This window comes from Paramormyrops kingsleyae, chromosome 17 (assembly GCF_048594095.1).
Source record: "Paramormyrops kingsleyae isolate MSU_618 chromosome 17, PKINGS_0.4, whole genome shotgun sequence".
NCBI lineage: Eukaryota > Metazoa > Chordata > Actinopteri > Osteoglossiformes > Mormyridae > Paramormyrops > Paramormyrops kingsleyae.
In genome coordinates, this window is record NC_132813.1 from 9,008,344 (window position 1) to 9,021,162 (window position 12,819).

The 12,819-nt window shown below is 45.0% G+C and overlaps 1 protein-coding gene across 2 annotated transcripts in view; it reads right to left on the bottom strand.

Annotated features, from left to right (window-relative positions):
• The window catches only part of ptgir (prostaglandin I2 receptor), a 25,127-nt gene extending 13,301 nt beyond the window's left edge, over positions 1-11,826 (bottom strand). For both annotated transcript variants that reach the window (XR_002838493.2, XM_023813780.2), the window contains exons 1-3: positions 11,535-11,826; positions 11,361-11,415; positions 10,311-11,202 (exon numbers count right to left, since the gene is read on the bottom strand). Coding sequence is in view for 1 of the 2 variants with exons in the window: in XM_023813780.2 (XP_023669548.1) it covers positions 10,311-11,132 (822 nt within the window). In the remaining variant the exon portion in view is untranslated. The remainder of the gene's footprint in view (positions 1-10,310; positions 11,203-11,360; positions 11,416-11,534) is intronic.
• Positions 11,827-12,819: the final 993 nt, after the last annotated feature.

Consider the following 12,819-nt stretch of genomic DNA (forward strand, 5'->3'; position numbering starts at 1 on the left):
GTTTTCATTTATGCAGAACTGTGGACAAGTGTGCAAATTGTTGTTTTTTTTACTAAGTAAACACGCCAAAAGTAGCTATTCCACCAAATAAACAACGGGTTGGATAGACACAGACATTTAAAACAATCAGTGAACAGTGTAGAGACTGTTGAAAACTCATTGGTGAAAAATGAATACAGCTTGATACCGAAAATAGGAGGAAGGCAAACTGAAAGTGAAAACACTGACATGTAGACAGAGGAATAGGTAATGGCTGTGGACCTGGTGCACTTTACTCCGTCAATCGCTCATTCTGCTCCAAAAGCTCTAAAATATATACCTGTGTGGACATCTGGAGCCCTATGAATTTGTGGGAACCCAGAATGACTCAGTCGCCCGACATGAACCGTTTCCATGTTGAGCAAGAGAAGGTCAAGAAAAAGAATATGGTTCCGATAGCAGCCATAGGCCAGGGGTGAGCAACCCTGATCCAGTGCAGGTTCTCCATCCTACCTGCTGGAATTACTATCTACCTGAGATCAGCAGTGGTTGATCAGAGACCAGGTAGGATAGAAAACCAGCTGGATACCAGCACTGCAGTAGGTCATTCAACACAACCACCTGATGCAAGTGTCGCTAAAAACACGATTATTTTTTAAAAATAACTCCTTTTATTTGCTCTTCGCCTACCCCATCTTTCTCTCCACAGCCTGGGGGTGACGACGGAGGGTCATCCAGCGTGCAGCATCCCCGGAGCTGGGGGATCAGGGCCTTGCTCATGAGCCCACGAACATGTAACTATTCCGCCAAGGCCTGGGCTCGAACCGGCGACTGGCACAGCATCAGTGACTTCATCATCCGGTCCACGCCTTCGTGGAATCTGATCCACGAGGCTCTGATTTTTGCCACCTATGCAGCTGCTGTTCCTCCCGTAGCTCAACAAGTAGAGCATCGTGCTAATGACACAAATGAAGTGGATCTAAATTCCGGGCAGCATGCATGAATTGCAAGTCTTCCCTTTACTCAAAAGCATCAGATAAATGAGCGAATGTGACCAATCGGGCGTTTCTGTCCCTGGCAGGTCACATTCGCGTGTGCCGGGCGGAGCGTGCCGCTGAAAGAGGGGCAGTGTCTCCGGCTCTTTCCGCACAGCGCCTGTGTATCATTAAAGACGGACTTGTTGACATTAGCTCAACGTGAGTCGTGACATGTGCCGCAACTGTCAAGAACTTTCCGAGACTCCAGCGAGCGCAGGCCAGTAAACAGGCTCACCCCCGAAAACCACAGGGTGTCCGCTCCGCCCGACATGTGACCAATAGCTGCACGTTTGTTCTGCAAAAACAAAACTGCATGTATTATCAAAACTGAGTTTTGACCAAAATCAGTCTTTTGGGCTGTTTTATCTCGTGACAAAATATCTTAGCTCAGCTCAATTTTGAAGAAAATGATGATAATTTTCTCAGTTTCAGTGTTGGCATAGTTTTGCCTTTGTAGGTCAGTACTGTGGTCTGACATCCTGTTGTATTTGGGCTAAACTACAAAGCTTTAATAAAGCAAAAATAAAATAACACTGTGGGAGGACCGTGAATGAATATCTTTGGCCTCAAATCAGGTAAACTATATGGTTACACTGAAAAATTGCACCTCAGATTGTGGTATTTAACACATGCCATGCTTACCGACAGATCGCTGCCTGTGTACAGCCCCAAGCGGATGAACGCAACTGCTAGGCTCGCCTGACTGGCTTAACTGGATCAGTTACCAAATAAACTTAACAAAAAAGGGCTCCACTTAATGTGCTTGCTTTTGCCCCATTGATTTATTAATAGCAGTTAAGGTTTCTGCTCAAACAAATATAGGAGAGGTGATTTTGTGTACTTTGGAAAATTTCATGGGTGCCCAGGCAGGAACTTCTTGCGGGTCGAGCAGCGGCTGAGTGCCTCTCAAGGACAGCTGAGCTTTTGTTCTGGATTGTAGCAGGTGGGTTAAGAATCTATGCCCATATCTGGAAGGTTGTAGGCTCAAAACCCATGACCAGAAAAGATGATATCACTGTTGAGCCCTTGAACAAGGCCCTTAACCCCAATTGCTTCAGGGATGTTGGCTGGTCCTCACATTGGTTGCTTTGGTCAAAATCATCTGCAAAATATAACTGAACAGCAGGTCTACGGTTCATGACTGAGATAGGAACACTTCTGCAAACAGGAACCAGAACTTTAGGAGTAAGGGAGCTGGGAGTCACCTCGATTCTCTTTGTCCCATAAAAAAATCACTTTGCTCCGCCTCCTCCCATTCACCCTTCCTGCAATTTTGGGTCCTTCTTTCTACATACCTGATGTCTGTGAAGACCTCCAATCACCAAAGCTCAAAGAGCTCCTGAAATGAGCTAGGTGTGGCCAGGTGTGCATTTGTCTCTAAGATACAGCTACGGTTGAAGAGGGAAAGATGGATGTGGAGATATTTGTGACTGTGGAAACCAGCCAGTCTCCCATCCACTGTTCTTCTGCATGACTAATAGAAAGAAATGGGGTATATCTGAGATGGGCTTAGATGGTCTGGTAAGGATGAATAAGGTATAGAAGTTATGGACTGTTTAAAGCGCACACATCTTGTTCACTTGCATCTTGGTCGGAACCCACATGTCGCAGCCCATGTTTCCACGGTACCCTGTGGTCAAGAAAAGCAGTGCCAGCCTCTCCTACTTAGTCCACAGGGGGCGCTGTAACAGAACCACTCTGGGAGTTGGAGATGGGTGTTGGGAGGGTCAGGACTGGGCAGAGGAAATTGCTTTGGGAAGAGTAAATATTTCCTCACTGACATGTCGCTCATTGTTCCGAGAGTGCTGCACACCTGGGGAGGAAGCGGTGCGTTTACAGACACGCGTCTAGCGATGAGTCGGACATCCTCGACAGCTCACTGTCGCTAAGCCGCGATGCGTGGCGATGGCAGCAACGGCTCATTCCTGCAGCCTTTTCTAAAGGTCCCACGGATATGGAGAATGAGGTCACACTCACCACAAATCTGCGCCACAAATGAGCCAAGGCAGAGAACGTCGTCCTTTTTGTTGTTGTAGGAACCTATGTTTTTAAAAAATAGGGCTCGTAATGAAACCCTCCTGCGAACAGCACCCATGAATCACGCTCTTCAATAGCACCCCCCCCCCCCCAACCCCAACAACAGATTCATAGCATCTCCTGCAAATGGGAAAATGCTAAATAAAAAAAAAAAACACAAATATTACTCAGTTTTATGACTTTCCACACATCGCCACATATAATGAAGTCTATCCGTTCACTCACTGACAGGCTCCGGGACAGAATCAGGGCAACGGAGGTACTGGAAATCATCAACCTCCCCCTCAGCTAACAGGCTAATGTTAATCCCTATACAAAAAAAAATGTAAAGGTGCGACTGATCACTCTGTTTCGAAGCATAGAGTTTCTCAATGGGAGTAACGACAGAGGAGGACCTCAAATAAGCACGGAAGGGTTAAAGGTAACAGAGGATCAGCTGCTGGAGCACAAAACCAACACATGCGTTGTGTGAACTCCAGCTCAGATGAAAGGGGAACCCTGCGCCTTTTAGAGATGCGACATACACTCACCTGGTGCGTGGGAAGGGGCGGAGCCAACAAGCAAGCTAAAGGATGCATGCTGGGACCTACAACGGGCGTGACTGCAAGGATCATCTGTGCCGTGAGCATTTACGGGAACTCGCGCCACAATGACAGACTCACACCCATTAGTACCCACACTCTGCTTCTGCGTGACCTGTGTGTTTCTGTTTACTGAAAACGACCACCCCCCCCCCATTCCTAACGTGACCCACTTGTGTTTCCCATCCAGACTCTCTTCACCATCTGACTGGCTGGCACCCTCTGCAACTGGTGAGGGTCTCTCTCACCGTTGGTCATTATCACAAATAAAGATAATTTTGTACTGATAATTACTGTAACTAAAAATATAAGCAGCACATCACAAATATCAGATTCCATTAAAGTAATGTGAATACTGTATGTATGTGAGTATCCACTATGAGGCTTCACAATTCCACACAGCTTTGTCAATTACAAACAGATTTTCACGTTTGAAAAGCATTCAACGGCATTTTAAATGCAGATGGGTTACAATGTTGCAAGGATCCTTGTGCTGGTAGCCAGTGAATCATTCTGAGACAATTTATTGCTGTCAGCTTCAGAAAAAAAAAATCACCTTTAAAACGCCACAGGTGGCTTCAGCTTGTTATTATTATTAAAAACACTATTTGGGGCTGCAATGTTTTTAGATTGTTATAAATATTTAATGTCATTGTAACTCGTATTCTGGCTTACAGCTATACTGAAATACAGCATGATGACATCTTAGTTTCAAGTTAAAATAGGGCAAAAATAAGAAACGAATGTCTATAAAAATATGAACGGTTTAAAAATAGAATGATACGTGTTAACAGATTCAGTAAAATTTAATTTGATTTTATAAATTTAGATTGAACAAAGTAATTTTTTTGGAATATTGATAAATTTTAATCGTCTATGTCTGCATTTGACAAACTTAGGTGCCCAGAACGATCTTAACAGTTAACTTCCATGCATCAGCCTCAACCAAACCACCTCATCATTTCCAAAAACTGCTCCCGTACAGCAACCACAGGTAAATATCCCGCCTGTGACACACTTTGGGAAACAAGCGAAGGCGAGAACGTCTGCTGCCTGAATGTCGAAGACCATGTTCAAGCCTCCCACTCACCCCCCTCCCCCGAGGCCGTCTCTGACTCAAGGCATGCTGGCTTGCGGGTTAGCCGTGAGTCGGCGCACAGAGTCATGCTCCGCAGCTGTTCTGCAACGCCCGCCGGTCCTGATAACAGATGTGTATTCCGATAAGAGTATATGATGTGTCCCGTATTGGGCCAACACGGGATGCAATTTCTCCCGTTTTCCTGCGAATTTAATCGTGCTGGGAGTAATCCCTTATTTTTTCAATTTGAAAGATGCAACACTACTTCCGACTGTCTGAAAGACATGTGGACTGCAAACATTTTTGCAGTAATAAGGTCAGCTATAGCATAACAAATCACGGTGAGTCTGGAACCTATGCCAGGAAGGACAGGGCACAAGATAGAAACATACAACCACCCACTATGGACAGTTATCAGTTCATGAAAGTCTTTCTTAACGGTGAATGGTCATGACCTTGACATTCAACATGAAAGCCAGATTTTCCTTCTAAGCTCCCATACGCGTTTAGTCGGAAACAGTGGCAGGATGTCTCTGAAAACCATAACGTTTCCTATGACTTCTGACCTATGACCTATGACCTATGACGCACTTCTGAAAAAGACGTTCTCAGTAGCGGTTATAAGCCACAGCACACACACATTATATATGTGATACACTACATGAAACTTTGGTGGTCATAGTACAAAAAAACAGTAATAAACAGAATGTAATCACATAAGACATTTAAACGTGACATTCTGAGACACGACCATAAGACGTGTGATAATCCAATGGCCTGTCTGTCTATTTTTGTATTCCTTCCTTAATTTGGCATCTCCCAGCTTGTTACCTGAAGTCTACCTCACCCGGGTCGTCGTCTTAAAAATCTGTCAGGTCTGAACCAGGGGGGAGACAGACAGGTGTACTCAGTGGTAGTTGGTTGGTTGGATGTTCCTTATTCCGCGCTCATCCAAACATGCTCCAAATACTACTGACCCTACTGACTAATTCCTATTGACAGTTTGGCATTACTTACGATCTTTGACTATGTTTTTAGTTTTGCCGCTGTTAGGCTTCTTTAATAAATCTTTGAGTTTTCTGCGTTAAACCTGTCCTCCTCTTTTGTCGCTGCCTTGAGCCGGATCGTAACACAACACAAAAGTACAGCTACGCAGCACGATCCCAAGCACGACCAAGTAAAAAGGGGGAAATCAGAGAACTGGTTGGCCTGCATGGAGCAGATTTGCATCCCGATTGGATAAAAAACAGATTTGCTTAGTCAACTGCGGCCATTTCATCAGAAGCTTTTAAACAAAGGGAAATCCCTATTATTCTGCCAAACACTTCTTCCACTCCCTCATATCTCATGCTACACAGTTGACTCAACAAAGAGCACTGACAACAATCTATAATAAAATAGCAGAAGCTTTTCCATTCACATGGGTGCTTCTCTCACATCAACTGCCCCACTCCCGAACCCAGTATGGTGTTAAAATGGCGAGGTTCAAAAACTTTCAATTTATGTGGAATTTAGGTAGCTTAACAAAAAAAAAAAAAACGACATAGATGCATAAAATTATTTTCATTCTTTTCTCTAGTCTTAATCTCCCCTAGTGCCAAGGGCATAGGTTTGGTTTCAGTATTGGCAGGGACCAAATCAGCCCCAAACCCAACGCCCCCCCTTAACACACACAGTACTCCCACAGTATTGGTAGAGACATGTTTCTATCATCCATATCCAAATCTACACCCTAGTCTAATGTTGCCTGCCACATGTTATGCACACCAGTCCCTCTGTGTGAGGTCATAGACATTAGGACCTTCACATCATTACATTCTGAGGCAAGTTCTTCTGGCGCAGGACTTCCTGAAGCCTCATGCTTCAAAGTGCCTTTGCAGAGCTAACATGATTAACTGACCCTGTAGGAAATTCTCCGCGGAATTGATTTCGGTATTGATTGCTGACCCTATGCTGGCAGACAGCAGTTTTATGCGCCAGGGTCGGCTGCGGAGAGACGCCTGTTTCTGAAGCACACAAAGGAACCCAAGTGCCAGCTGAAAACAGACTTCCGGAGACTGGCCATCCCATGCCACAATCAGAGTGGATGATGCGATGGATTCCTGCAACCATGGCAACGGGGAACTTATGGAGTTTGAAGTTGGTTGGCTGCTGACAGGTGCTGTTGAGGGACTGACCCATACCAACCCCCATCCCTTATCAACAGATCGAGAACTTCCTGCATTGGTGACATGGTTTTCAGACTTGCGGAGATAGCGATTCCGCCCATTAGCGTGGCCTAAAGCGACCAGGCCAACAGCCAATGGAGGCTGAGAGAACATCATATCTGTACTCTTTAGAAGCTCTAATGTCATTTAGAAACAGCAACGTTGCCCAAACAGAGAATTCATTTGTGGGTGGCAATGATGGGGCAGAAGTGGATTTAATTCCATGGTTTCATCTCTCCGTGATTCCGGTGAAATACTTTGCATTCATACTTAGCCCCATATCCGCCGTACAAAGCTTCAGTTACACAATCATTTATACTAAAAAATTCTGGTGCTAAGCACCAAATAAGTGTGAACAACAAAGCTGTTTCCCAAACAAGCTACTCAAACCACCAATTAAACATAGTTTGAATCCAAGAACATGCAAAGCTCTATTGTCTAAGGATGTGAAAAACATCCAAATGTGTTCAGATGCTTAAAAATACATAAAACCATAGATCAAGGAGCTTGGCCCTTGGATGCTGAGGCAGCTAGCTGACATGTTCAGACAGAGCAACACCTTCGTGTTATTTTTAGTTGAGAGTGGATAACGTGACAATGCTAGCAGCATCGCCCGAGGTAGGATTTGCCCGCCCATTGGGCAACAGGCTAGCAGGAAGAAACCAGTAAATCTTGCTGACCTGTGGCCACAATTTGCTAGAAAATCCTGCCTCATTTTTACGCTCATTTGTATTTTCTCCCCCCAGACTTGGGATATACCAATAAGTAGGGCTGTCGTGAACCGAGACATTTCCAAGATGTATGGATTGCTAAATTTGTGTAGGTTGGATATTAGTTTCACTTTATCTTTTTTTATTTTATTTTATTTAAAAAAAAATAAAAAAAATTAAAAAAAAAACACCTAACGCTTTTCTTAGAAGATTAACTGTTCAGTCCCTACTGGGAACCATTGTGTATGTAGGGGTGCACTCAAAGAGAAAGCCAGAGGGCCTTTGGCAATTGGCTGAAGAGGATGAAAACGCTACGACTGGGCAAGTAAACAAGATCCCGTGAGAAGCACCACGGTTCCTTCGCTGGTAATTACAGTGTCTTGAACACTGGGTGGCGTTAAAACAAGTATTAGACTACATTTCCAGGTTCGCTGAGGAAAGAGAAGAGAAGGGAAGAACCAAAAAAATAAGCCATCTGCATTATTTAACAAACACTTTTATCCAAAAGGGATAAGATGTAGGGCCTTGATCAGGAGTTCAAAGGTGAAACCACTTTGCCCACAGGGCCACAAGCCGGCCCCAAGGTAAGTTAGTGTCTGAGTGTTAGTTGTTTATGGACACTATGAGAAAACATGAAGAGGATGCCCCGTGATACTCAGGATGTAGAATCTCAGCTCGTTTCACTGAACCACTCTTTGCGCGTGACTGATACACAGTGGTCAGCTCAGTCTGTTACACCCCCTCCCCCGTCAGACAATACACCCATCGTCCCTGTCAAACATTATAGCGGGCAGAGCCCACAGTAAACACAGAACCACCATAACTAAAAATAGGTTGCCAGAGGAGACCTTTGTTAGAGTCTGCATTGTGGAGTGGGGATTCTGTCATGTGAGCAGTCTGTTGTGTGTGGATGGTTCCCAGAAATGGCGAGATCCGCTGTCATCGGAGCTGTTCACTTTGGTGAGTGTGCATGCGTGGAACGTGGCAAGAGTTTCACCAGGTGCTTCACCAGTGCCATAATTACCCCTTTCCGGTCCACCTAGAGGAACCGAAGTCTGACCCTCAGATGTCATCGTGCCCCATCGCGATTGTCTCCATTCTAATCATTTTAGTCTTGACTTCACCTTCCTTTGTCTCTCTCCCCCTTGAGATTTACAGAGGTTATCCTGAAAGGCTGGGGGAGGGGGCTGGAAGCAATGCAATATTGTACTCCCTCAGGAGATAGCCCCCCTTGTCCCCCCACCCACCCCCGAGCAACTCATGGGGCCAGAGTCTCAGCCTGCACACCTTTGATTACAGGCTGCTCTACTTAAGGGAATAATGAGAGGCCACGGATCATATTAAATATAATCAAACTACAAACAGACGTATATCCCCCGTCTAATAATATAATGGGGCCTTGACAGAACATCACTCACAGAGACTTAATAAAGCAGTAACAATGATCCTTGTTATCCTTCTAAGGTGAAAAGGCATTGCGTAATAACAGACAGAACCTTAACCTATATCCAACTCAGTGCCTACCAAAATAAGACCGCCGGGATCCTCACAGTGCCGTGTTTGTTCTACCGAGCGTGTTCTGCTGGAATGGGACATATTAAAACAACAATAATGTCTAATTGAAGACAGCTCACACGACACACCTTTTACAGAGCAGGATTTTCTAGTATATCCTGCTCCTACCAGAGCAATCAACTGTCAGTCTTCAGGGCTAACACGCTGCACCAAGGACAGGAATAGAATCTAATCTGGTGCCGTGTTACTCGTGTGAGAACTTCATATTTATTGTTGGTTTTCCTGCGACGTGTCGGAGCGAGTTACCATTACGCTGGAGAGCAGAGAGCTCCAGGTTTTAGTTCCGGTCCAGGTTTTGACAAAACACCAAAAAAGAAGCTACTGGAAAAAGCAGGTGACCTATCTACCTTCTACAAAGTTCACATAACTCTACAAATAATCATTTCACCCGACCCTGTCCATGTAAGCATGCACTTTCACTTCAGAAGACCCCACCGCCACTTCTCTGTGAGATTCGTCTGAAATGACCACCGTCCAAAGCAAGATGGTTCACCCCACATAATGTCAAGCCTGAGGTTGCAAAACCAAGCAGCACTTCTGTGTTCTAAGCCGAACACCAAGGTCTACAAGACAACAAGCAAGTCTGAGCAAACAGTCCGTGCTGAACTTCAAGCAATATAAAAAAGATTTTAAAAAAACTGAGAACAAATGCTAACCCCGTATTCAGAATGGGGTACAAAAGTATGTGCCACCCAATATTTGTGTTATCTAAAACTAAATGGGAAAGAGGAACAGAAAACTGAGAAAGAACTGTGTATCTGCAGCCAAATATAGTAATAATATGTGCACATAAGGTATTACTTAGTCGCTGGAAGAATGATAATTTCCTAAGTGACTTAATATTATTATCAGGGTGAATAATTAGTGGAGCATTTCAGACCAAAACATCTTGTGCAAGCAGACGGTCCAGCCCATCCTTGAACTTGAACCAACAATACTCTGTCAATGCCCAGCCCATACTGCGAGCAACAACTATCTGGCTATGAGTTCAGCTGGCCAATTTCAAGTCAATCTCAAGGAGCTGGAAACCTTCTTGAGTTGCACATGTATAAACAGTGGGATGCGAGATTGGCAGGAGGGTATGCGAGAAAAGGTCAAGCACTCACGGTAAGAGGCAGAGAACAGATGACAAAGATGACAGTCATGGAGGCCAGTAGTAGCAGGTGGTCCACTTCCTCCTCGCCTTCTCTGTACCAGTCCGTCATCTTCTTCTTGCGTCCCGTCGACACCACGGAACCCCGGCGTGACATCTGGCTCCTGTGCATGTGGCAGAGGCTCATGAAGACCGAGCCGTTGCAGACGAAGACCACGACGATCAGGAGAGCCATGAGGGAGGCATAGGACAGCGAGAAGGCCAAGACGTAGCCCTCGTCCTCCACGTTGGCACCGGCCTCCATCTTGATGAAGCACCACGTGCCAGGGCAGAACTGTTTATACTGGCCGTAGCCTAGGAAGGGCAACGAGCAGAAGGCGAAGGTGAAGAGGTAGATGAGCGGCAGGACCACCTTGGCGAAGCTTCGATGGACGCGCTTGGAGTAGAAGTAGGGGTGGCTGATGGCCAGGCAGCGCTCAACAGCCATGGCACACAGGATGAGCATGGAGGCCAGGATGAAGAAGGTCATGGCAAAGGCGAAGAAGCGACAGAGCCCGGGGTTGCCCGTCAGGCCGAGGAGGGAGGTCCGCTGCTTGTAGCAAGCGAACACCACCGGGCTGAGGAAGCACGTCCCCAGCAGGTCGGTGACGGCCAGCCCCGTCACCAGGATGCAGAAGACCGAGGTCTTGGCCCGGTGTTTGTGCTGGTGCCAGCACAGGATTCCCAGGGCCAGCAGGTTGCCCACTAAGCCCGCCACGAACATCAGCGTGCTCATCACCGGGTTCCCCTCTGGGTTGATCGCCGTAGTGTTCTCGCACGTCTTGTTCTCCAGCATGTTGCGAGGGGGAGGGGAAGGGACTGGGGAATGGTCGAGAGACTGATCAATCACATTTAATGGAGCGGTCCTGCGGAGAGACAGTAACCCAAAAAGTACATGAATATCTGTAGTGAAAGTAACTTTGAAGATACAAGAAGAGGCAAGTAATCGCAATTTTCACATGAAAATGCTACCATGGCGTAAAATGTAGCCATTTAGAAGATGAACATCGTTACTGTGACCTACCTCACACGGTCCACACCTGAAGAAGATGTCTCGGCAGTTTTTCCTAATACGAAAGCTGAAAAATATGCATAGATAAATTAATCATACACGTGATATACTTGTTAAACTAACATGGAATTAAATACTTCCTTGTCCACAACTCCTCATCGTAAATCTTTTTAAAAAAATACTCACCAGCCTTCGGTCAGTTTCCAACAATCAGAAACGATAAGTATGGACTTATTCCAAGCACGCTTCTGACTTTCGTGCGGTCCTCCAGTTTCTGGCAATTAAAGCCGACGCACATGACAGCATAAAATAACTCCTATCTTTTACGTGGCTTCTGGTATCGTTGTGTCTCCACTGTCCGTCGTAAATTGAAATGGTCGGTCAGCAAGTCCGGTCCGCCAGGTCTCACGCCGCCGCCTCCTCCGCCGTTCGCGGCTTGACGCGCTCCCGGAAAAATAAGCGCAGCAGCTTTTAAATGAAGTGCCGAGCGTTGGGGGCGGGAGCTGCGCTTCATAAGACCGGCGTGTGAAGAGAGGGCGGCTATTTCGACGGCTGTTCATTGTTCAGCTTGCTTTCTGATTTTTTTTTTTCAAGGGTGGAAATTTGGACAAAACAATTATATATAAACATGCGATCTTGCATAACTTGCTTATAGCGTGCATCTATTTCATGCTGTAACAAAAGGAGCCTACACTATAGAGAATTAGCAGTTTCATTGTTACTCTTCTCAGTGCGCGATAGATAACCAACATGCTGAAAATATGGTAAGCAGGGAAGTAATAAAATCACGTGATTAATAACAAAATCAATTAATATGTACTGTACAAATTATAAAGGCATTTTTATCTATATAAGCTTATATTTTTCAGTGGAGTGACAACTTACTAGGTAAATTTAAGATTGTTACAGTCAATATAATTATTACAAAGTCAATTCTCCAGTACTTTCACTAAATCTCGAAGACATTCATTTTCAGTCACAATTAAGACGCGACGTATTTCGTGGGAAACAGGGATTTCGCCATCATGAAATGAACTGCAGTTATTTGCAGGTATGTTATTAATTGACTGTAAATGGGACGTGCGTTCTTGCAGAAAACCAAGTCTCTGAAGTGGTTTCTGCAAAGAAAAGCTTGACCTTGCATTCATTTGGTGTTATCAACGGAAAACATGTTTCAAAGTGGCAAAGCCGTAAGAAAGAATACTTTTGTGATAAAACGTCGTGTTTATATTATGTTTGTGTCTGAGAATTCTCATTTTGTTTTTTTCCCACTCATGTGAGCTTTGACCAACGAGAAAGATGTACGACTCAGACATCATATACCTGAAGCTGACAATAAATTATATTTTGACTTTGAATATACGATATTAAGTGATGAGCCATCGCGTCTTACTTCTATTTCACATCGTATTAAATTACGATTGAATTCGTTGAGAAAGTTGAGATACTTTTCATTGATTCTGTTTTCAGA